This window comes from Peromyscus maniculatus, chromosome 5 (genome assembly GCF_049852395.1).
Source record: "Peromyscus maniculatus bairdii isolate BWxNUB_F1_BW_parent chromosome 5, HU_Pman_BW_mat_3.1, whole genome shotgun sequence".
In the NCBI taxonomy this organism is placed as follows: domain Eukaryota; kingdom Metazoa; phylum Chordata; class Mammalia; order Rodentia; family Cricetidae; genus Peromyscus; species Peromyscus maniculatus.
Window position 1 is genome coordinate 56,386,008 of NC_134856.1, and position 24,708 is coordinate 56,410,715.

At 54.7% G+C, this 24,708-nt stretch overlaps 1 protein-coding gene across 1 annotated transcript; it reads left to right on the forward strand.

Annotated features, from left to right (window-relative positions):
* The first annotated feature begins 1,606 nt into the window (after positions 1-1,606).
* Cdh15 (cadherin 15) lies at positions 1,607-22,057 on the forward strand. Its single transcript, XM_006987401.4, has 14 exons — positions 1,607-1,737; positions 10,471-10,626; positions 11,094-11,249; positions 12,837-12,981; positions 16,062-16,222; positions 16,630-16,758; positions 17,189-17,374; positions 18,112-18,365; positions 19,195-19,337; positions 19,458-19,697; positions 19,899-20,138; positions 20,243-20,379; positions 20,512-20,676; positions 21,492-22,057. The coding sequence occupies exons 1-14, from the start codon at positions 1,696-1,698 to the stop codon at positions 21,690-21,692; spliced, it is 2,355 nt and encodes a 784-aa protein (XP_006987463.2). The 5' UTR covers positions 1,607-1,695; the 3' UTR covers positions 21,693-22,057.
* The last annotated feature ends 2,651 nt before the right edge of the window (positions 22,058-24,708 follow it).

The window sequence follows — 24,708 nt, forward strand, 5'->3', positions numbered from 1 at the left end:
CAGAGGAGCAGAGCAGTTGGCAGCGACGGATACCCTCCCTTCCTCTCCCTCTTGAGCCTTGGAGCCAGTAACATCTGCTTTCTTCTGTGCAAGCCACCTTAGTCTGCCTGGCAACACTGGATGACTCTACTCCTTCTCCTCAAGGCCTGGAGACCCCTCACGACTACAAGGATTGCAACCAGGGACAGCCAGATGCAGGGAGGGGGCAGAGGAGCTCTGGCCAAAGCCCAGGGCAGTGACCAGTGAGGTGAGACCTGAGCCTCAACCTCCCAATCATGGACCACAGCCCAGGCCTACTCCAGTCTTCTTTCCCTGGTACCCAAGCCTCCCCCAGGCAGTGAGCCCCCAGGACATCCCACAACTACGCCAGAACTCCTTCCAGGTGGTAACACAAAGACCACCTTCCAAGGGCACCCCAGTGGTGGTGGAGCGCTATTAGATAGAACCCTAAAGGCGGAGTGAGAGCCCTGGGTTATATCCAGAGAGAGGTCTTCATCTCCCATGCAAAGGCTTTGAGGTAGGAGCCTCTGGTGAGTTCTGGAAGAGCGAAACTGAACGGATGATCCAAACTTGGTCCCCAACCCTCCTGCTCCTCTTTCCTAACAGCCCGTCTTCTCCCTTCCCGTCCTTTTCTTTCTTTCTTTCTTTTTGTTTTGTTTTGTTTTTGAGGCAGGGTTTCTCTGTGTAGTTTTGGTGCCTGGCCTGGATCTCGCTCTGTAGGCCAGGCTGTCCTCGAACTCACAGAGTTCCGCCTGGCTCTGCCTCCCAAGTGCTGGGATTAAAGGCGTGCGCCACCACCGCCCGGCTCCCTTCCTTTTCTTTTGTTTTCTTTTTGATTTTTTAAAGATTTATTTATTATGTATACAGAAGAGGGTGCCAGATCTCATTACAGATGGTTGTGAGCCACCATGTGGGTGCTGGGAATTGAACTCAGGACCTCTGGAAGAGCAGTTGGTGCTCTTAACCTCTGAGTCATCTCTCCAGGCCCTTCTTTTTGATTTTTGAAACAGAGTTTTTCTATGTAGTCTTGGCTGGGCTGGAACTCACTATATAGACCAATCTGGCCTTGAACTCGGAGGTCTGCCTCCCCCTGGCTCCCAGGTACTAGGATTAAAGATATGGGTTACAATGCCTGGCTCCCTCCATTATTGACTTCTACAACTCCGGGGCCTCTCTGGACAGCTGCCAGAGGCCCCAGCCCCGGCAACCTACTGCATACCGAGTACTGACCCGTGTCCACTCCCAGTTCCACCACATGCCGTCACTCAGTCTAGGACCACCCCAGTACACACGTGCTAAACTCCAAACTTTACAGGCCCTGACCACATACGCTGTCACCCAGACCCTCGGCCCCGCCCTGCTGCCCATGAGCTATCACTCTGCTCTGGCTCTGCCCTGGCATCTTCATACCATTCTCTTGCTGCTATTCAGGCCCACTCACATATGCGGCCACTCATCTCTAACCACGCCCACAACCCCACCCCACCCCGGACACACACACGTGCTGTCACTCAGCCCTAGCCCTGCCCTGGCCCCGCCCTGGCCCCGCCCCACCGCACACGTGCAGTCCCTCGCCCCGCTGCCCCTGAGCACTTGTGCTGTCACTCAGCCCGGTGGCTCTCTGGCTCTCCGCATGGGGTAGAGGCGCCGTCCCACTGGTCCCGCAGACCGTCTGGCCCTTCAACCGCTGTCCCAATGGGTTCTGCTCTGCTCTTCGCCCTCGGGCTGCTCGCCCAGGTAAGCTGCTGAGCCCCGTGGCATCCCTGCCTCTAGCTTTGGGATAGCTTTCCCCTCCCGGCCCAGTGGCCCGGAGTGTCTCTGGGGGACCTGAGAGCTGCGGCCTGCAGGGTCTGGGGTGGGCCACACTCTCTGGTGCATTGTGGGAAGGGGTGTCCTGTGCTTAGGGGCTTCCAGAGAGAGCGACCCACCTCTCCTGCACTCAAGTAAGCAAAAGGGTTCAAAACTGGGGAGCATTGCTGAGGCACAGAGAACACCCACCGGGCTGTCCCCTCAGTTTGGAAGTGGACTCCAAGTGCCTCCCGAGCCTCCAGAGCCTGTGGTGGTCAGTCTTGTGAGATCCTTGTCTTCCGGAGCATGGGGCAGGGAGGTGGAACAGGAACCCGTGGTATCTGTGAAACTCCCAACTCCGATACGAGTGGGTCTGTGTACCTGGTTGGTCTTAGTGGTGTCTGAGTCCCTGCCCCATGGCCCTGGCCAGCAGGAGCAGCTGCAGCTCTGCCCTCCAGGACCTAGGGTTCTGAAGAAAATAACTCCAGGCCAGAGCAGCCCAATACACACTCAGTTTACACTGGCTGTGTCCTGACCAGGACAGCTGCTGTGCCTCTGTGTCCACCTGGAGATGTAGTGACCTGTGGTCTCCAGATCTTCCCATCCCTAGTACCCTGTCTTCCTAACATGGCACAGGGAAGGGTGGAAAAAGCCCAGGTCCCCAATATCTCCTGCTGTTGGCACTCTCCAGACAGGCTGCTCAATGGCCCTGGGCTAGGCCAGGACAGGGGTCTGTGGTCCCCTGCTAGGGTCCACTGCCACAGAGATGGCAATATATGGTTGTGGGCAGTCTCTGCGACTCAGAGGCAACAGGTGGCAAGCACAAAGAATCGCTGTGGTTCAAGAGTGGTCAGCCAGCACTGTGTGTGTGTGTGTGTGTGTGTGTGTGTGTGTGTGTGTGTGTGTGGTGATGGGGGAGGAGGGACCATCCCCTCCGGGAACCCTCTTCAGGACTTTCTTGGTCCCCTCAAATTCCCACAAGCCTTGCAGCTCTACTCAGGTTTCAGTCCCTGGCAGCTGATGGGCGCCTGGCCAGAAAGACCCTCTAGCAGCTGGCCCTGGGGCATCAGCCCTGCATCTCCCACTACCTCCATCCCTGGCCTTGGGGACCCTCGTGCCCTCACTTGGGCACATCTGCCAGGCTACCTAAGACCAAGCACCCTCTAGACCTACTTAGAATCCCAGTCTTGTGCATAACACCATGGCCCATCAGAGGCTCCCCTGACTCTAGTAAGGGCATTCTTCACCAGCTCCCCCAAGGCTGGGAGCTTGCCAAGATCACCTTGAAAGCCCCAGGGTCTCTTGCACACCCACTGCAGAGTGGGTAGTGCTGGGTAGCCTTCTTCTCCTCCCTCCCCAAACCTTCCCTCTCTGTTGTGTGAGGGCAACTGCAAAACACCCCCTGCCCTAGGCATCTGGAGTGCCCGGGAGTCTGGTGGAGGCAGGGACCAGCCCCTGAGGCCTCCTGATCTTGCTTCACAACAGCACTCAGATTACCTCCAGTGCAAGAGGAACTTCTCCTCCCCGCCGCCGCCGCCGCCATGTATGTGCCCACCTCCCCCACGCTGCGCAGCCTTCACACTTTTGTCCACTCTCATCCACACACGTGGGTCCTGGGACTGCCTTCTAGTCATTCCTGCCTCCCCCCTTACTAGGTTTTCCCTGGCCACCCTGGCCCAGTAGCTCTGTCTTGGGCTCTTCAGGTTGGAGGTAGGTAGTGGGTCTGTGTGGATTCACACGTTGCTCCCTTGCCTCCCCACCCAGGTTCCCTCCAAAACCTTAGCTTCCTGAACTCCAGGGCAGCAGCAGGGGGTTGGATTGTCTTGAGAACCCCCTCCCCCAGGCCTGTAATTCTAGCTGCTCAGGAAGCTGAAGCTGGAAGCGCCACAAGTTCAAAGCCAGCTTGGGAAATTTATTGATTCCTTGCCTCAAAAGGAAAATAAAAGCATCCTGGGATGTAACCAGTGGTAGAATATTTGCCTAGCGTGTTTGAAGCCTGGGATCTAATCCCAGTCTCTCACACACACACACTCCTCCTCTGAAAGCTGACCTCATCCCCTGCATTTGGGGTTCAGTCTGAGCTGGGTTGAGAAGGAGTGTGGATGGTCTGGAGACCTCTGTCCATTGAGTGGGCCTGCCTCACCTTTGTCTAGGAACTAAGGAAGCCACATGATCTCTGCAGGAAAGATGGGCCTCAGCATATTCCAGGGACTGCTCGCTGGTGCTGGGAAAAGGGCCTCATCTCCAGCAGGTCCAGCCCGCCGCCTCCAGTGACTTAGGCCACAGAGGGAGGCTGCCTGTGGTTCTGAGCACTGTACCCACTCTCTGCTGTCAGACAGGCAGGCCTAGTCTGATCGGGGGCAACAGCTGCCTGTCTGCCCCCTCCTCATTCTCTGATGGCTGCAGCAGCTGGACAGGGTGGTCCCACAAAGGGAATGTGGGGCCACCCTAGGCCAGGCCAACAGCTGGGCTCATTCCTGGCATGCTGGTTGTCCAGGAATGAAGTGGCTATGGATTCCAGCCTGTGGGAGGTGTGCAGGCCTGAGAAGCCTGTGGAGAGTCAGTGCAGGGACTTCCTGGGCCCCCCCACCCCCATACCAGGCCATTAGCTCTGCCAAGATGGAGCAGACAACTTGCTCTCATACCAGGACACTGACTATCTCCCTGTCGCCAGAACCTCTGCCCAGGATCAGTGCAGGGGAGTGCAGGAGGGCTGGACACTGGCGATGGCTGATACTGTTCCCATTGGTAGTGTTGGTAAGCCTGGCCAAAGCACCTATTTCATGCATGGCAGGACCCTCCTCACCCTGCAGCTCCTTGGGGTTGGGGGTCAAGAAAGACCCCAGAGGGTAGTTGACTTAGGAGTATAGGTTCAGAACAGTGGTCACAGATGGCTCAAGGGGTTTCCAGAATGTTGTCTGGGTGGGTTCTTGGTCAGGAGCAGGGCTGGGATGAGCTGGGACACATTGGGTATCTACTGTGGGAAGAGAGTCTGTTTCCTGTCTAGCTTGGTATGGAGGGACAGAGGAGCAGATCAGAGTGTAGGAGCACTCTGTCCACCAAGTCACCTTCCAGGTGCCTCTGTCCTGGATGTGGGGAGCCTATGAGCCAGTTGGGGCCATGTGGCTTTGTCCCAAGCACTGGATGTCCTAGCTTCCCAAGGCGGCCCCCAGTCTTGCCACATCATCTGGGAAGGGGGTAAGGGTGAGAGGACACAGGATGGGCTACAGAAATGCCTCCAAGAGCCGGAAGCTGGCTGTGGCCTGCCCATTGGTCGCCTACTCATACCACTGCAGCCTCTGATCTGGGCACAGGGCCCTGCCAAGGCATTGTGGTTCTGTGACCTCATGAACTTGGGCTGTGGACAAGCTAGAGACCCAAGGTTCCCAGGCTCTGCCTTGACTGCCCTGCCTTGACCACACCCAGTGGGTGCCAAGCCCATGGCTGCTGCTGGCTGGAGCAGCTGGGGGAGGAAGCAGGACCAGGGGGAGGGTGGAAGGTTTTCCCAGGCCACAGGGGCTTCCAGAGCCTGGGAACTCCCATTCTCAACAGCCCTGCCCAAGGCAGGTCAGGCACTACAGATGGCATCTGCTCGACATGCCCTGGGGTGCCAACTCTTCCTGTGTGGCTTTGGGCAAACAACTCAGCCTCTCTGACCCTGTCTTGGAGCTATGAATTAAGGTGCTTCCACTCTCCCACCCTGAGGTGTCATGAAGAGCTCCAGATCCCAACCCATCTGCCGTCCTTGGGGGGTGGGGGAGATGGAGCTAGACTTTCCCCCAAGGCAGCTCCCAGGCACATCTCAGGGTCTGCCATCAAGCTCTGGCCAAAAGCCCCTGTGTCCATGGAAGCTGTAGCCCAGGTTCCCCATGCCAAGCAGGCAGGTGTGTGCCTGGTAGGAACCCCGCTCTGACCTAGAAGTGGCTGTGTGTGCTGGCCTTGGCAGGTTCTAAGGCCAAGCTGCCATCTGTGAGGACAGAGCTGCCCAGGCAGGACTCTGGCCCCTTCAGACTCATGCTCCCATCTTGAACAGGGTCCTCTGCTCTCTGGACTCGAGGACCAAGTGGATGATGGGACTTGACTGCAGGTGGCCTCAGCGGCCGGGAGGGGCTGTGGAGTAGGTAGCTAGGGTCCCACTGGTAGGACCCACTGGGAGGTAGCCCAGCATGGCTACCACATTTGGGCTGGAAAACAGGAGAACAGAGACAGAGCCAAAGCCTTTGATCTCAAAGCGGGCTCTGTCCAAATGCTGTGTGCAGGCGTCCACAGGGCCAGTACCTTCCTGGGCCTTGGACATCTATGTGTGCTGCAGGAAGAGACATGGAGAGGCTGAAATCCAAGTGGCCTCCTGGCTGGCTGGCTCTTCCCCCTCTGCTGCCCTCAGAGCATCCCCCCCACCCCCCCAGCCACTGGTTTTTTCCTTCTGTGACCACGGATTCAGCTGAAGGGGAGACTGAGCTTAGTAGAAGCCAGGGGGGGGGGCAGGACTAGGTAGCCAGCTGGCAACTCCACACAGAGGGCAGCTGTCCACTCTGCGCAGAGTGAGCAGTCGGTCAGGCAGCCACGGAGCTGATGGACCCTGAGGGAGGAGGTGGTGCCAGTATGGGCCAACGTGCCAGCAGGACTCCCTTCGTGTAAATGCTGGTCACATAACCTTCTTATCATTTTTAACTTTATTTTTATGGGAGTTGCCTGCTGCTGTGTGTGTATACCACACACATGCAGTGCCTGAGGAGGTCCGAACATGTCAGATCCCCTCCCCACACTTGGTCTGGAGTTACAGACGGCTGTTAGCTACCATGTGAGTTTTGAGAGTCAAGCCCCGGTCCTCTATAAGAGCAATAGTGCCGTTAAACATGGACCCATCTCTCCAGCCTCCACATGACATTCTTATGAGAGAAACGGGCTGCCTGCTTTCTGGGCCCTGCCAGGGCCTCCCAACTCCCTTGTTTGGGGTGGAGCCAAGTGGGAGCGTCCCTAGGTGTGGGCATAAACGTGAAAGCTGTGAGCGGGATATCCTTGGAGCACCTGATACCAGCCCGACTGTTGTTCCGAGGGAGGTAGTTGGGGGCAGGCTTTCCTCCAACAGAGGTGGTGACGTTGGGGAAAGGATGGGGCCCTGACCACGTGGGAGACATGCTGAGGGCGGGGCCTGCACATCCAGTGTTGTGTTTGGAGCACCTGTGTGTGGCGGCCCTGCCCTCCACACACACCTCAGCCCTGTTCTGTCCTGAGGACCATCCAGGACCCTCTTCCACACGGGCAGCCCCAGGATCCGTCCCAGGTAGAGATGGGGTGACCCCAAAGAGGGAGGCCTTTGTGGCACCTGTGTGTGGAGAGTACACATAGACCCAGGCACACACACTTGGAAGTGGAGGGACCTGTGTGTGGAGAGTACACATGTAGTCAGGCACACACACACTTGGGAAGTGGAGGCTCCTGTGTGTGGAGAGTACACATAGATCCAGGCACACACACTTGGAAGTGGAGGGACCTGTGTGTGGAGAGTACACATGTAGTCAGGCACACACACACTTGGGAAGTGGAGGCTCCTGTGTGTGGAGAGTACACATGTAGTCAGGCACACACACACTTGGGAAGTGGAGGCTCCTGTGTGTGGAGAGTACACATAGACCCAGGCATACACACACCTGGGAAGTGGAGGGACCTGTGTGTGGAGAGTACACATGTAGTCAGGCACACACACACTTGGGAAGTGGAGGCTCCTGTGTGTGGAGAGTACACATATTCCCAGACACACACACAAACTTGGGAAGTAGAGGCTCCTGTGTGTGGAGAGTACACATAGACCCAGGCACACACACACCTGGGAAGTGGAGGGACCTGTGTGTGGAGAGTACACATAGACTCAGGCACACACACTTGGGAAATGGAGGCAGGAGTACAGGGTCCTCTTTAGCTGCATAGTGAGTTTGAGGCCAGCCTGGGCTACATAAGACAAAACCAAACAACAAAATAGAGCAGTCTGAGCTGAGGGCAGTTGGGAGTCTGAGCTCCTCCCACCCAGGGACCTGCTGCTTCCACACAGGAACCCCTACTGCCTGTGAGTTCTCATACAGGGACCCCTTGGGTCTCATCCTGGCTAAGGCTGGGCATAGTTCTAATAGCTGGCATCTGGTACTGCACACAGCCAAGGCCGCTGCTGGCCCTAAGCAGTTCCCTGCAGGAACTAGAGTGAGACAGAGTGGAAAACACAGCTCTACTTTCGCATCATCGTGTGTTCTGTGACCGCACCTGTGGACGGGACAGACTCGGGACATGACAGTGTCTGGGAAAGCACCACTCCTCAGCACAGAGCCTGTCAGGAGGGAAGTCACCCAAGGGGAGGGGTGTAACAGGCAGCAAGACAGCTCAGTGGGTCAAGGCCTTGCCATCTAAGATCCAAGTGTGTCCCCAGGACCTACAGAGTGCAAGGAGAGAACTGACTCCTCTAGGTTGTCCTCTGACCTCCACACACGTGCCCCTCTGCCCCCAAAATAAATGTAAAGAGAAGCCATGTGAACAGCCCTGAGGTGGAGACCGAAATCTCCCAAGCCCTGCCCCGGGCACAAGAAGGCCAGGCTAGCAAGGCATCTGAAGGATTGGCCCCTCTGCTTGCCCTGGGTGCTCCTGTGGGCCTGGGGGAATGCAGCCATGGACAGCTATAAAGGCTAGGAGCATTTCCACACCCAGCAGTCCCATGTGCTAGAGCCCCCTGCATCCACCACTTCCACAAATCCTGCCAGGCTGCGTCCCATCCAGCGTTGGCCTGACAACCTCCCGGCATCCTGGAAGTATGAGGTAGCGCTCGGCTCTGTTCCTAGCCAACCCATGCTGTGGAAGGTAACATCAGTATGTGGCCAACATACCACACCCGTCATGGCGGCCTCTACCGGGCTGTGCTTTGGGGTGAGGGGTCTTTCAGAAATACCAGTGGAGCCATTGTTCACAAGGGTGTCCCCAAAGTCATCGGATGACTGATTCTCATCATCCCTCCAAATTAAGGAGTGGAGCAAGGAGCAGTTGAAAGACAGGGCGCTCAAGGGGAGAACCATCCAGAAAGCAGGGACGGAAACCACTTGTGAGAACCAGGATGGTACCAGGTTAGGGATGCCTTTGGGGGGCTGATGTGCATTCTGTTGTGTACTCAATGAGTCTCTCCTCCAATCAGTAGTTTACCCCTGTGGGGTGGGACCATCTGTGATCATAATCAGGTAATGCAGTGGGTTTGGGAGAATGGGACTCAGGAGTGCGTCCTCCGTGCTTAGAGACTTGACTTCATCTCCTGTCTGCAGCCACACAACCCCCAGACACTGCTTTTTGCTTTTATATTACATTTCCTCTTTGTGGTGGGAGCATACACATACCATGTGAAGGTCAGAATACAACTTGTGGAAGTCAATTCTCTTTCTGCCATTTGGGTTCCAGAAATCATACTCGGGTTACCCAACTTGGGAGCAAGTGTCTTTATCCACCGAGCCATCTCTGGGTCAGCACTTCTAGGGGGTCACTGCTGGGTGTGATGAGGAGGAAAAGAGTATATCCCGAGTTTCCAGAACTTTGGTCCAGTTAGGAAAATCGCACGACTCATTGAGCGGGCCGTCCCTTTTCCCAGCTACCCCCTCAGTTCAGCCACACAACAAGCCCTGTCCCACCCTAGACCTGGAGCAGCTCTGGCTGCGGCCCAGCCCTGTCCCTGGCATCTGTAGGGCATGTCTTCCCTGGCCCTGCACCATACCCTCATCCTCATCACAGACCAGTTTGGCCAGCAAACGAGGCCCACAGACATTAAGATGCCACTTTACAACACAGCTTGAAATAAACTCCTCGACTGCCTGGGGGGTCTGATAGTTTGGACATTCCTTTTGCAAAGCAATACTGAGAATTTGGATGAGGTGCCCTGAGCATGGCCCCTCTCTGTTCACACTGCAGACTGTAGCAGAGGAGCCGGCCACTCTTGGACTCCATGACCCGGTTTCTGGAAGTGTCTGAGATCAAGCCCCAGGCCTGGCGGCAGAGGGAGGTTTCAGGTCTGGCTGCCCTGGGTGGCTAGAATGAGTCTGTCTGGGTGAAGGTTGGACACAGATGCTTAGGAGGCCCTCCCCTCACTTGGTCTCTTCTAATAAAAGCAGGCGCTGTTACTGTTAACTTGTGACATTTAAGCTGTGAGGCTGAGGAAGGACACAGGTCCTCTCCCATCTAATTCAGTGGCCCTGGTTCTGAGTCCCCGGCCCCGACATCCTCCTGGCCCTCACTCCTAGGGAGCAAGAGTTGCCCCCTGGGCACTTTCCTGGGCCCTGTTGCACCCGACCATTTAGGGACCTCAGGAAAAGTGCAGACCCTCACATTACCTCCAACTAACCAACAAACTCTCTGCTTCTAGGGGGTCTGCTGACCCTGTGGACACAGCCTGTATTTTGGCTCTTCTAGGGGTCTGCTGACCCTGTGGACACAGCCTGTATTCTGGGCTCTAGTCAAGGAGAGGGGACAGGCATATGGGAGAGGAAACACCCAGATGGGAACTTGGAGAGTTAAACACCCCAGGATGTGGCTGCCAAGGCCCACATAGCCTGTATTCTCTGTGGTGACATCACTAGGTGGTACAGGGCCCAACCACAGCCCCAAGAATGATGTTACCCTGGTGTTCCTGTACCCTATATGACTGTGTCTCATCTGTTTTAGAGCCTTAGCCTGTCCTGGGCAGTCTCCGAGCCAGAGCCCAGCACCCTGTACCCCTGGCGCCGGGCACCGGCCCCAGGCCGCGTGCGGAGAGCTTGGGTCATCCCACCCATCAGTGTGTCTGAGAACCACAAACGCCTCCCCTACCCACTGGTGCAGGTAAGAGAAGTAGAGGGGATGGGGTGTCCCTATAGATTCCCTCATCTCCTAAAGGTCTTCTTGGATCTGGGGGAGCTCCATCTGCTGATGAGAGCTAGGTGTACAGCCTTGGAAGGACTTTCCCACTTGGCCACTCTGAGCTTCTGGAACAAAAGCAAGGTTCCCATAGCCCTGGGTCACGTGCACCCTGAGCTACGACAGTGGACATGCCCCAGGCTCTACACCCCTGGAAGACATGCTTTGTTTATTCACCAGTACAAGTAGACCTGTGATATGAACAGTCAGCCTTCTACATACTCAGAATGTACCCGGCTACCAGACCCCAGGATGCCCTGGAGTAGGGCTTGAGTTTAGGAGGGAAATGTGTTGGTCTTCAGAGCCTTGGACCTTTGCACATCTAGCTTGGGAAGAACATGAAGGTGTCGGGGTGCTTTCTGGCCCCCACTAACCTCATTCCTGCTCTACAGATCAAGTCTGATAAGCAACAGCTGGGCAGTGTCATCTACAGCATCCAGGGGCCTGGTGTGGATGAGGAGCCCCAAAACGTCTTCTCCATCGACAAGTTCACTGGACGGGTGTACCTCAACGCCATGTTGGACCGTGAGAAGACAGATCGCTTCAGGGTAGGGCCTGGTTGGAAGCCAGGGTTCTTCCTCCCGCTCAGGCCTCTGCTGCCCACCTGACAGGCTCTAGGTCAGATGCTTCTGAAGCAAGATCTGGTCCGCGGAGGACCCACATCTGAGGATTCAGTGTTTGGGATCATGTTCCCACTTAACATAGGGGTACTTTGAGGCCATGAAATAGGGCTGGATGTTCCTTTGGAGGGGAGAGCATCTTTGAAGCTGATGGCACGACAGCCAGTTCTCTCTGGATCCAGGTTCTGTTGGTGGATAGGTATGTCATCAGGAATTCCCAATAGTGTTACCGTCAGCAGCAGAAAATGATCTCCGAGGTGTGACTGATTGGCCAACAAGGGGCCTCACTACCATTACAGTGTTGGGATTAGAAAGGGAGGTAAGAGTCACATTGAGGTGTGCACATGGCCAAGAGAACCCAGGGCCTCCTTTGGGTTCTCTGCACATAGACATCTGCCAGGCCGAGATGTAGTGTGCTTGTTTAACATGAAAAGGCCCTGGATTCCATCCCCAACATGACTAAATACAGAAATGATAAATCAATAGTGCTTTGCATAGTGTTATAGGCCTATGAGCCTTAGGAGGCCAAGGCAGGAAGATCATGAGTTTAAAGCCAGCCTGGGCTACATAGTTACAAAAATAAAACCAAGTAAAACCACTAGGAACCAAGTACTGTACCAGGACCCTGTGGACTGCATCCTGTCTGGCTGGAGCAGGGTAGCTCTCTATCTCCACTTTTCCAGGGACCATGATTTCTTTTTTCTTTATTTTTTTCCCCTGAGACAGGGTTTCTCTTTGTGTAGCATTGGCTGCCCTGGAACTTGCTCTGTAGACCAGGCTGGCCTCAAACTCTTAAGAGATCTGTCTGCCTCTGCCTCCCAAGTGTCAGGATTAAAGGTGTGTGCCCCCACACCTGGCTCCAAGATTTCTTTGACATCCTCTAGACATTATTCCAAATTAAGAGATTACTATGGCATTCTTACAGAGGAATCCATTAGATGACTTTTTTTTTTTTTAAATGTGATTCACAATGTCTTGCTGTGTATCTCTAGCTGGCTTCCTGTCTCTGCCTCCTGAGTGTTTGGAAATTATGTCATGCCATTCTCCAAAAAGAAGCAGGTTAAAATGTTGTAAGCTCATGTGAGACCCTGCTCCAAAAAGTAAAATGAATTAAGTTAGGCACAATGCAGGCAGATCTCTGTAAGTTCAAGGCCAATTTGGTCTACCGAGTTCTAAGACACCAGGGCTCATAGACCCTGTCTTAGAAGAAGAAGGAATGAGTAAAATTTTGACAGAAGCCCAAACCACATAGAGTAAGGGAGATAAACCCAGAACTGTGGTGAGTGCATTATTTCATCCCCAAGATGATGCAGTGTGTGTCCTGGCAGCCAAGGAGAGAGGTTGTAGCCTGTGTGCTGGGAGAAATCAGGATCCATTCAGGGAAAGGGTGCATGCCCACACATACACTCCATCCCATGTGGTCAGCACCTATGTTCAGCCCATGGGCACTTGCTGATCCTTCTGCGTGGCTTTAGAGACACAGAGCCAGCCCTTGCCTGCCATCTGTTTGGACAGCTAAGGGCCTTTGCCCTGGACTTGGGTGGCTCTACCCTGGAGGAACCCACGGACCTGGAGATCGTTGTGGTGGATCAAAATGACAACCGGCCAGCCTTCCTACAGGATGTGTTCAGAGGCCGCATCCTGGAGGGTGCTATCCCAGGTGAGGTGGGAGCCCAGACCCCGCCCATGGGGTGGGGCTTCAGAAAGTCCAAGTCCAGAATCCCCCACAACCAAGGGTTTAAGGATAGAGATACAGCTACCCCCTGCCCCCTGCTCCCTGGTGTGTGCTTGTCTAGCATGCACACCAGCTTCACACTAACACTGCACAATGGGCAATTCAAAGGTCATCCAAAAGGTCAAGTGTAAGGAAGCAGTCTCCTTCACACTTCCATGTCAATATGAATTTGACCTTCAAACCCTGTCTCAACGCCCGCCGCCCCCCCCCCCCAATTGACTGGCACAGAAAGGCCCCTGGGTGGCTGTGTTCCAGGTGTTCCTCCCCCTTCCATGGTGGTGAACTTTGCATACCATGAAGCTGAGCGTTTCGGTGAACCGTTCAGTCCTGTTGAGTGAATGCACAGAGCCTGAGCTTGCCCCGTGTTGTTTCTACCCTCCAGAGGAAACCCCACAGCGCCGAGCAGCGCCTCCTCTGGTGGATGCTCCAGGTGCAGTTTGGTCTCAGATAACCGGGTCAGTTGTGATGGCACCTGCCTGGGAGCCCAGCACTTAAGAAATGGAGCCTGAGTTTAAGGTCGCTTTCAGTTACCTAACCAATCTGAGGCCAGCCTTGACTACATGAGACTCTGCTCTTGCCCCAAGTACCCCTTCAAAATCATACACCAGTCCTGTCCTTCCTCGGGCGGTCTGGCTGGGCAGGGCCAGGCAGAGCACTATGCCCACCCCTGCTCCGTTCCTCACTGCCTGTTCCCAGTGTGTTCAAACCTGGACTGGGTAAGTTTCAGGAAGCCCACAGCATGTGAGCAGCAGAAGCTTGCCCTGCGTTGCCGTTCAGGTTCATTCTATTCCATCTCATTTACTCATTTTGCAAGATTTAAAGTAGCAGTGTGCATTTAGTTGTAATCTTTATTCTGACCTAATTTCGGACTTAAAGAAAAGCCTGAAACAATTCCTGTGTTCCCATTGCAGCAGTTAACACACACACACTTTTTTTTTTTTTTTTTTTTTTTGTCTTCTCACTCAGCAGTTTGGCTGTGGACTGGACACTGAACATTCTCACAATGTCAGTGTGTTCTGACAGCTCTCTGTAATTACCAAAGTCAGGAAATGCGTGTGCGTACCACCCCAGCGTGGCGTCTACTGACCTTATCCCGTTGTAATTTCCATAATGAGTTTCTAAGGCTAGAGAACAGTTGGGTCAGGTGTTCTAGTCCCGCAACCTGTCCTTCATTGTCTTTACCAGGCTCGTTTCTTTGTGCCTCTTCTGATTTTGTCATCTCTCCCTGTGTGCCTCCCAGCTCCACCAGGCCCACACAGTACTTGGCCGTTACGGTCCCCTGGAGCAGGGAGGGACTGGTGTGTGAGTGGATATGGGGCTGGGCTGGCCCCAGTTCCATCCCAGTTGTGGTTAGCCGCAAGGGGCTTGTTTGGGTGTTTCCATCTCTGCCTGGCCAGCATGCCCAAGCGTTTTCTGGCCACCTGCCCTTCCCAGCAGGGGTTGTTCCTGAAGGTGGCCTCAGCTCTGCTCCAGCCCTTTTCGGAGAGCAGGAGAGGCCTGGCACCAGGGCACAGATATTCGCTCACAGTCCCGGCCCAGACTGATGTCTCTCATTAGCCTCCAGCATCTCCTGACAGCCTCAGCTCCTCACAGGGTCCTTGTGGTACTTGTTAGTGCCACAGTCATGGGCTAGAACTGTCCTTTGGGGCCCTTCTCCCCACTGTGTGGGGAAGGCTTGTTTCTTCTGGGTAGACTTGTAGCATTGTATTTCTTTTTCTTTTTATTATGGTATGTGTATGAGTGTTTTGTCTGTATGCCATGTGCATGCATGGTGCTTAGAGACCAGAAGAGGGCATTAGGTCTCTTGGGACTGAAGGTATGATGGTTGTGAATCACCACGTGGGTGCTAGAGATGAAACTGGGTCTTCTGGAAGAATAGCTAGTGTTCTTAACCTCTGAGCCTTTGCTCTATCTAGTCTCTGGAGTTGTGATTCTTGCTACCATCGTCTGATGTTCCATGCATCTGGGAAATGTGTTCATGTCTGAATACACACATATCTGGACATGTGCACGTGTGAACACTACATGTGAACTCATTCATACCTATGTGAATCATGGCACATGGGTTCCAGCTCCCAGAGATGCCTCTATTTCCAGGTCAGCCCAGGCTCCCCTCTCCACAGCACACTGCAGCCCCTTTTCTGATGGGGGAGCTGGCATCTCATGCCTACATTTCCTTACTTGCTTGCCAGAGAACACTCCCAGAGCACAGGATTGGTAATCAGTCCCGTGACTCAGAAGCCTGCTGGAAGCATTGTCCTTGGCTTCAGCTTGGGGGGCCGGTACTCTGCAGAAATTACCCCACCAGTAGCTCCTTTTGTGCAAGGTAGGCCTGAAGCATTGGCTGGTATTTGCTACAGGGCGTCTAACAAATGACATCACAGGTGAGCAAGTCAAGAGCTTGGGATACAGGGTGCCCAGAAGCTTGTCCTCACACCCTGACCCACTCCACTGCCTCAGCTTTCTTACATCTGTTCTGGAGAGAGGGTCAGGCCGAATCTCTTCTGAGAGGAGAGTGGGCGACAGGTGAGGAGGACCCATCCTTGGCTGGGGCCTTGACCAGCAGCACCTTCCCAATGGCCTCAGCTTCCCTGTCGGCAGCACCTTGGAGGATGCTAGGAACCTGCTTTGCTCTGTACCTATGTATTTATGTTTCCTTCACCTATAGCAGGGCTCAAGGCTGTCTGAGGTTCCCAGTGGCTTTAGCACTCCGACCCAGCAAATTAGCGCCACTCACTGACCTAGCATCTGGTGGAAGACACATTGGTGCTTCACTGAAATGCTCCTGCAATGGTCAACCTTGTATAGGCGAGGCAGCGGGCGTGCCATGGACTTGAGGCTCTTGCACACTGTCAGCCCCAGTGACACACAAACAGTAGTGAAAGCAGGCTACCCACTCTGTGCTCATAGTCAGACCTAGGGAATGTGTGTACACTCCACACCAACTGGGTGCCCCCCCCACACCTGCCCCCATGGCGGTTGACCTCATTTCCCCATCCTCCCAGGCACCTTCGTAACCAGGGCTGAGGCCACAGACGCTGATGACCCCGAGACAGACAATGCAGCGCTCAGGTTCTCCATCCTGGAGCAGAGCAGCCCTGAGTTCTTCAGCATTGATGAGCATACTGGAGAGATCCGCACAGTGCAAGTGGGGCTGGACCGTGAGGTGAGGCATCCCCATGGAAACTGAGGGCCCGGTTCCCTACTTCCGGTCTCCTTAAGCCTCGGGGCTCCTCACAGGCCAAGGCCTTCCCACCTCTCAGCCTGCACTGTGATTAGTACCCTTACCTGGCTCTTCTTTGCTCCTGCTCTGACATGCCTCTGAGGCTCCTCTGTGCAGCTGGACCTGGGTATTCCTATCCCTGCCCCTGGTGTGGCTCTCTCAGCCAGCAATCTGCTACTGCTGCCCCTAACAGCTGACATTTCCAGTACCACAACCGACCTCTTGTTCACTCACAGACTGAGGCAGGGGCAGACCCTGTAAGGGGTAAGCCTGTAGGTGGCTCTGCTGCCTTCTTAAAATGGTTGTCTTTAGGTATCACATCTTCTGAGTTCATGTCACATTGTTCCCAGGTGGTCGCTGTGTATAACCTGACCCTACAGGTGGCAGACATGTCAGGAGATGGCCTCACTGCCACAGCCTCGGCCATCATCTCCATAGATGACATCAACGACAATGCCCCTGAGTTCACCAAGGACGAGGTGCCACCTCCGCCCACCCCCACCAGCTTAGGGCTGTCTTCCCTTTGTAGGTTCCAGTTGGGGACTCTGTGAAGATGGGTGATTTCAAGGCTTGGGGCAGGGCAGTGCATGAATAGGGAACCTGAAATAGAGGGGCTCCAGGAACACAGATTACATGTGAGGTTCCTTAGAGAGAAGCGGCTACATGGCACCCTCAGGTTCCTCAGCCCAGAGTAAGTCTCCTAGACCCTTGCTGTGTGAGGAAGGTAGTTGGTCCTGTATCCAGGAACAGCTAGAGCAGGTGGGATCAGTGGCTCAGGAACAGACAACCCTGTGAAATATCCTGTGGTGAGCAGCATGGTTAGGCCAGAACAAGGAAGGAGCCCTGGGTCATAGGGCCAGGCATTCTATTTCCACTCAAATCTGGTGAGTAACGGGCTGGGTCTCCCAGTTCTTCATGGAGGCTGTAGAAGCTGTCAGTGGCGTGGACGTGGGACGGCTCGAGGTGGAGGACAGAGACCTGCCTGGTTCCCCTAACTGGGTGGCCAGGTTCACCATCCTGGAAGGTGATCCTGATGGGCAGTTCAAGATCTACACAGACCCCAAGACCAATGAAGGTGTGCTGTCTGTGGTCAAGGTGAGCCGGTCCCTGTCATGTACATTCCCCTCAGCTAGAATCTGGCACAGGCATCTTCCTGCAGCTTGAGTTGCCCTGGGTCCCTTACTGGTAGAGCTGTGCTAGCTGACCTCCTGGGGTAAGGTCATGCGAGGGACTGGATGCTGACTACAAGTCTCTGGCAGAACTGGGCAGCAGGAGGCCATTACTATACCCTTCTCCTTCCTTAGTAGAGAGTCCCACATTTTCAAGGAGAACTGCACCAGCATGAGTCCCATTCCTACCAGAGAAGCAGGTACCATGAATAATACAGGTATAGGCAATCACATACGTAGACATATATGCATCTGGATGCTGGTGCATTTGAAGATTTATTGCAAGAAGCTGGTCAGACAATTTGAGGCAGATTGGAACTCTCGAGGGAGAATTTCTTGCATGCTACTCTCAAAACCTGCATGGTAGGGGACCACTGTGAGCCAGGATGGCCCCTCTGCTTAGCATCAGCTGGCACATCTACCACCCAACTATGTACGAAAACTGTAGTTGTTGAGTAACACATGAAGCTGCCATCCCACACTCAACAAATTCATTTGGAGTGACAGGAATGCATCTTGTTACCTATTAATATTTGAGTCTTGCATAATTTTTATTGTACCAAGGTTTAAAGAAGAAGGAAAAACAGGCTCTCTGGACAGGCCCAGGGAAAGGCTCTCTAGATTGTACTTGGGAGTTCAGCAGTCTCTGGTATCCTCCCGCAGCCCCTGGACTATGAAAGCCGTGAACAATATGAGCTCAGAGTGTCTGTGCAGAATGAGGCCCCACTGCAGGCAGCTGCCCCCCGGGCCCGGCGGGGCCAGACCAGAGTCAGTGTGTGGGTTCAGGACACCAATGAGGCTCCAGTGTTTCCAGAGAACCCACTGAGGACAAGCGTAGCTGAAGGAGCCCCCCCAGGCACCTCCGTGGCCACCTTCTCTGCCAGAGACCCTGATACACAACAGCTGCAGAGAATCAGGTGGGGTGCCCTGGGGTCCTGGGGGTCAGGCAGAGGGATCGGTGGCCCCATTCCTGGGGAGGGTACCTCTGGATTGTGAGGGTGAAAGAGAAAGGCCATTGGTGTACATCCCTGGGGGGGGGGTCTATGGTGTGTTGAGTCCCTCAGGTACCTATGTGTACATGTGCATTGACCACACCCCATAGGGCAGGACTGGGCTCCAAAAAGGATCCATAGTCCAGTCCAAGACTGTTCTTAGCCAGTCTCTGACTGTCGACCTGTCCATTTTCATGGACCCTTGTTTCCTGGGAGAGCTACTAATGCCTTAAGTTCACCACTGGTCTCAAGCCTGGCACAGTGTCTCCATGGTACCAGCTCTGAGAAAGGTGGACTGCAGACTGCCAGTTGCTGAGGGGCACTGGACAGCAGCCCGCCTCATGTGCAGGTGGGCCAGATAACCAGCTTTGGGGGTTGGTGGCTGGCAAGATGGCTTAGTGGGTTAAGGTGCTTGCCACCAAACCTGACCACATAAGTTCATTTCCTGGACCCCACCTGGTCAGAGGAGAGAACCAGTTCCTGCACATTGCCCTTTTACCTCTTGTATGTCATGGTGCTCATGCATGTACACAGGCGTGCAAATAAATAAATTTTAAAATATAAAATGAAATAAAAAGAAAACAAAGTTAACTAGGGGCTGGGAGGCCTCAAAGGCTGAATGCTGGGTAACCACAGCTCCTGGCAGAAATATATGGGTGTGTATGTGATAATAGGTATTTGTATATATGATATGTGAGCCCATGTCTGGGTGTGTGGGTGCGCTTCACCCCATTTTCCCCCTCCCCACCAACAGCTACTCCAAGGACTATGACCCAGAAGACTGGCTGCAAGTGGACGGGGCCACAGGCAGGATTCAGACCCAGCGGGTGCTGAGCCCCGCTTCACCCTTTTTGAAGGACGGCTGGTACAGGGCCATCATTCTGGCCCTGGACAATGGTGAGGGCAAAGCCTTGCCTTGGGTGATGTCCCTGTCCCACAACCCCCCACTTTCCTAAGTGGACTGACAGGGTAGCTTGTGGCTTGGCCTTGAGCTGACCAGCATCCCCCTGCTTCCAGCCATGCCTCCCAGCACAGCCACGGGCACCCTGTCCATTGAGATCTTAGAAGTCAACGACCATGCCCCAGCACTGGCCCCTCCTCCATCTGGCAGCCTGTGCAGTAAACCAGACCAGGGCCCTGGCCTCCTCTTGGGTGCCACAGATGAGGACCTACCTCCGCACGGGGCTCCCTTCCACTTCCAGCTGAACCCCAGGGTCCCAGACCTCAGCCGGAACTGGAGCCTCAGCCAGATTAACGGTGTGTTGCCCCCAAGACCCTGGGACCTAGGAGATAGGCCGACAGAATGTACCACCATGATTACATCCTCGGGCGGGACCCCGGGTTGCTTTCCACAGTACTCAATGGGTAGTGGAGAGCCTGGCACCCAGTGACTCTGGTCCTCTCGGGAAGAGAGCGGGGTTATCCTGGAGTTTGTGCTGACCTCTGCACCTTTTTCAGTGAGCCATGCACGCTTGAGGCTCCGACATCAGGTCTCTGAGGGCCTGCATCGCCTGAGCCTGCTGCTCCAGGACTCGGGGGAGCCACCCCAGCAGCGAGAGCAAACGCTGAACGTTACTGTGTGTCGCTGTGGGACTGACGGCGCTTGCCTGCCAGGGGCCTCTGCACTGCGAGCAGGAGGTGTGGGCGTAAGCCTGGGCGCACTGGTCATTGTACTGGCCAGCACCGTGGTCCTACTCGGTGAGTGTGGGTCCTTGGTCCCGCCCTCTGTCCTGGATCCCTTCCGCACCCTAAGTCCTCCAAGCGCCCACACTGCAGCCAGTCTCTCATGCTTCCTTCTTCAGTTCTCATCTTACTTGCTGCGCTCCGCACACGGTTCCGGGGGCAGTCACGGGACAAGAGTCTGTTGCATGGGCTACAAGAGGACCTTCGGGACAACATCCTTAACTACGATGAGCAAGGGGGTGGGGAAGAGGATCAGGTAAGGAAACAGGAATGATGGCTTAGACACACTGAGCCCTGGGAAGGAGTCCCTAGAATGCCCGCCAGCCTCCTAGTAGGTCTGGCAACCAGGTGGTCCCTATTCTGAACGGAACTGCTTTCTGGCTCACAGGACGCTTATGACATAAACCAGCTGCGCCACCCAGTGGAACCAAGGGCCACCAGCCGCTCTCTAGGCAGGCCACCCCTTCGCCGGGATGCCCCCTTCAGCTATGTGCCACAGCCACATCGAGTGCTTCCCACCAGCCCATCTGACATTGCCAACTTCATCAGCGACGTAAGTGCCCTGGGGTTGATTACAGAATGGGCACAGGCATACTTGTGTGCTTACATGCACACAAACACACCCGTGTCCAGACCTTGCTTCCAGTCCTCACACTACAGGAATCGGGGTAAGCTCACCAGCAGGACCCTGGCTGAGCCTTAGGAAAGAAAGCACCAGAGGGTGAGTGTGCAGGTGGGCCAGGTACTTTCCAAACTCTGTGGGTTGCAGAGGAACATAAGCAGCTGCATGGCCACAGAAGGCCAGCCAGCACGGCCTTCACAGTTCTGTTCCTGTCCCGCTGTGGGGCATACCCTTGCATGTTTCCTGACCTCTTCCCTCGTGTTTACTCTTGACGAGGCGTGGGCAGCACATGTATTGGAGTCATCTGGACAGAGCATCAGTGGAACACTGCATGAATGACTACTGTCTGCACAAAAGATGATCAGAATGTGGGGTAGATGGCTAGGTTGAGCCATGCCAGGAACGTCCTATTAACAGGCCTGCCCACACAGCCCAGAGAAAGCTCCCAGCAAATCAGGGGTATTCTTGGGGGTGCAAAGCCTAGTGCAGGTACCGGTTCCAAGACGACAGGGTGGCAGTGGAAAGACTACCTCTGGAGGAGGCCAGATGCTTATGGAAGGGTTCCTGAGAGGCTGGGGTGTGCGGATGGAGGAGAACGTATAACAAGGAGACAGCTTCTCTCCACGCTGATGGGGAAAGACTGGGGTAGTGGGAGATGTTCTACACCCATCCCTCTTGAGAAGATGGCTAAGAAGGCTTCTGGCTTGTCTCTAGTGGTCCTGAGGTCTGTGGGGGCTTTTCCACAGGGCTTGGAGGCTGCGGACAGCGACCCCAGCGTGCCTCCCTACGACACAGCTCTCATCTATGACTACGAGGGAGATGGCTCTGTGGCAGGGACACTGAGCTCCATCATATCCAGCCTGGGAGATGAGGACCAAGACTATGACTACCTCCGGGACTGGGGCCCCCGCTTTGCCCGGCTGGCAGACATGTATGGACATCAATGAGAGGCAGAGCCAGGAGCAGATGTGCTGTCTGGACACGGCCATTTGGCCCAGCCAAGGGGGCTTTCTCCTGGGGACACCCCCCCCAGAAATACTGTGAGGGTCAACAGGACATCCCATCCTTGGCTCCATGGCAGATAATCTCACTGAGGCCTTCTCTATGGGCTTCAGGAGAGGACTGAGTTGGGGGTGGTGGAGGAGAACCTGGAGCACAGGCAGAGGGAGCACTCTCCTGCCAGGGTGGGGAAGCCACCTCCAGCTGCCCTGCTACAGACGTACATTCATCTTTGTCTCCCAGTTGTGGCTCGCCTCTGTATCAAAGCAGGAGTCTAAGGAGTGGGTTGGAATTAAAAACACTATTCAGTGGACCCCGGATGACCAGTGCTAACTCTCACTACAGAGCGTGCAGCATCCCTTGCCCCAAGCCTGCCTTCGGGAGGGACCTCACTCAGGGCCTTGCTCAGCACAGTTGGTGGGAGTGAGGGGGGCAGCAAGCACAGGAATGGTGAATTCAGAGTGAGTGTGTGCATATGTGTGTACACGTGGGGGAGGGGCAGAGGGGCACGAGCAAGGTCCCCTCCAACCCCCAGACAAAAAGAGGACTAAGTTCTACAGTTGTCCTTATCCTGATGGGCCTGGCCAGGGCAGAGACCAAGCACTCACTGCTCACTTTCCCTGTTTACAGTGATTCCGTGTGTGTGTGTGTGTGTGTGTGTGTGTGTGTGTGTGTGTGTGTGTGTGTGTGTTATGTCTACCTGTGGTTAGTTACCTCTGCTCTGGGCATTTGAAGTGTTCAGCCATGTCCTTTGTCCCGGTTTATAGGGCTGCTGGGTGGGCTTGTGCTACTGGGACTCTGGCAGATGGGGATGATGAAGAACTGGGTGTCTGTCCTGCAGTGATGGGTGGACCCCAGCGGTGACTGTCAATGCAGCAGGATAGCCAGGGAAGCGAAGACCATGTGTTTTCTGTGCTTCTTGGTGAGAGGTGTCCCCTGGGGTCGCCACCCTATCTGGGCACATTCCTTCCAAGCCCCCACCCCTTTCCATGTAAGAGTCTAGCAGGAGGACACTCTGGCTGCTGCCAGCCCAGCACTCCTAGAGGAGTGCTTCCTGATCAAGCTAGGACAATATCCACTTCTCACTGTGTGCCCCACTGCTTTCCCATGTACCATGCTACAGCAAGTCCCACTACCATGAAAAGGTGCGGCACTTGTCTACTCCAGGCTCTGCTAACCTCTGACCCTTCACCTCTGCACTGCCCCTGTGCCTAGGAGCAAGTGTTCTAGGTCCAAACCAGATCCCTATATTGAACACTGTCACAGAAGATCCTCTGGGTCCTCAACTCTCTGAGCCTCAGTTTTTGTTTTGTTTTGTTTTGTTTTTCGAGACAGGGTTTCTCTGTGTAGTTTTGGTGCCTTTCCTGGAACTCACTTGGTAGCCCAGGCTGGCTTCAAACTCACAGAGATCCGCCTGCCTCTGCCTCCCAAGTGCTGGGATTAAAGGCGTGCACCACCACCACCACCACCACCACCACCACCACCACCACCACCACCACCACCACCACCACCACCACCACCACCACCGCCCGGCACTGAGCCTCAGTTCTGATGTCTTAGTTACTGTGCAGATTACTGTGAAGAGACACCATGACTGAGAAACTTATTAAAAAAAAAAAAACACCCAACATGTGTCCTAATTGGGAGCTTTTTTGGCTGGATAGTGGTGGTGTACACCTTTGATCTCAGCACTCGGGAAGCAGCGGCATGCAGATCTCTTGAGTTTGAGGCCAGCCTGGTCTACAGAGCGAGTTCCAGGACAGCCAGGACTACACAGGGAAACCCTGTCTTGAAGGAAAAGACAACCAAAACAATCCTGAAGCCCACCCCAGTGACACACCTTCAATAGAGCACAAACATTCAAATATATGAGCTGTGGGGGCCATGCTCATCAAATTATCACATTCCCTAAGTGTATATAAGTTGTATGTGGGAGTGTTCACTTGTTTGTTTTATAATACTTGTGTGTTATAGTTTTGGGTTGTGAGCCTAGCCTTTAACGGCTGAGCCATCTCTCCAGCCGCATACTTGGGTGTTATTTCAAGAGCAACCCCAGAAACCAGGTGGAGCTGGACTCAGAGCTTTTCTGGATGCCAAGGCCCTTGACCTAGCTCAGTCTCCTGCCGCTCTTTCCTGGGTTTCTGTCTCTTTAAGCCTAAAACACTGCTTTGAGGAGTGCCAGGTCAGAGTTTACTCCAGTGCCCAGTCATTTGTAAAAGCAGACGGTGCATGAGTGATTCCTGTACAGAAGGGTAGGGCCAGCCGGGGCAGGGGTCGGCACCCTCGGGCAGGTCTCACAGAGATGTGGCCACTTCCTAATTTCCACCCAGTCCAAGGGAAGGGCATGGCTGTGAAATCAAGGCTGCCAAAGGGGACAACAGGTGGTGAAGCAGGCAGGTAGGAAGGGATGAAGGTGGCTTGGAAGGCCCAGCTACCACTTCCCATTCTTCAGCCAGAGCACTGAGCCTGCCTCTGGCACACACTGCTTACAGCCCAGTGCCTGTGCACCTCATGGGCAATTCCCTTCTGGTCTGTGCCTTCACCTGAACTGACCAGGTTGTTCTATTAGTTAAAGTGCCTCCTGTCATGGAATTCTAGTTGTAACAGCACCAGCCCAAACACAGATTGCTCAAAAACTTCACACAGTATGGTGTCCAGGCCCTTGCTAAACTCAGCCTACCTGCTGTCAACACGTGGTTTAAATCTTCCTTCCCAGGCCCACCAACTTGACATCCCTAGGCCTGATGGGAGAGCCAGCCTGTCCCAGCCTGTCACCCAGGGGCAGCCTGAACAAGACAGGAGGGCCCCATGGGAACCTTAGCATGACACCTTAGCAGACAGAGGAGGGTCATGGGGAGGACAGCAGGCCGGTCCACTGTTCTAGGAGAGGTGTCCTGGGTTGACCAAGCTGTGCAGCAGGACAGGGTGGCGGAGGGTAGGGGGCGTCAACAGAGGCTCAGCTTT

Bases quoted from the DNA above. Each gene is read 5' to 3' on its own strand.
- Cdh15 (XM_006987401.4), top strand. From the start codon at position 1,696: ATGGGTTCTGCTCTGCTCTTCGCCCTCGGGCTGCTCGCCCAG. The intron at 11,250-12,836 runs GTAGGGCCTGGT...CTGTTTGGACAG, and splicing joins AGAAGACAGATCGCTTCAGG to CTAAGGGCCTTTGCCCTGGA. The intron at 19,338-19,457 runs GTGAGGGCAAAG...CCCTGCTTCCAG, and splicing joins CATTCTGGCCCTGGACAATG to CCATGCCTCCCAGCACAGCC.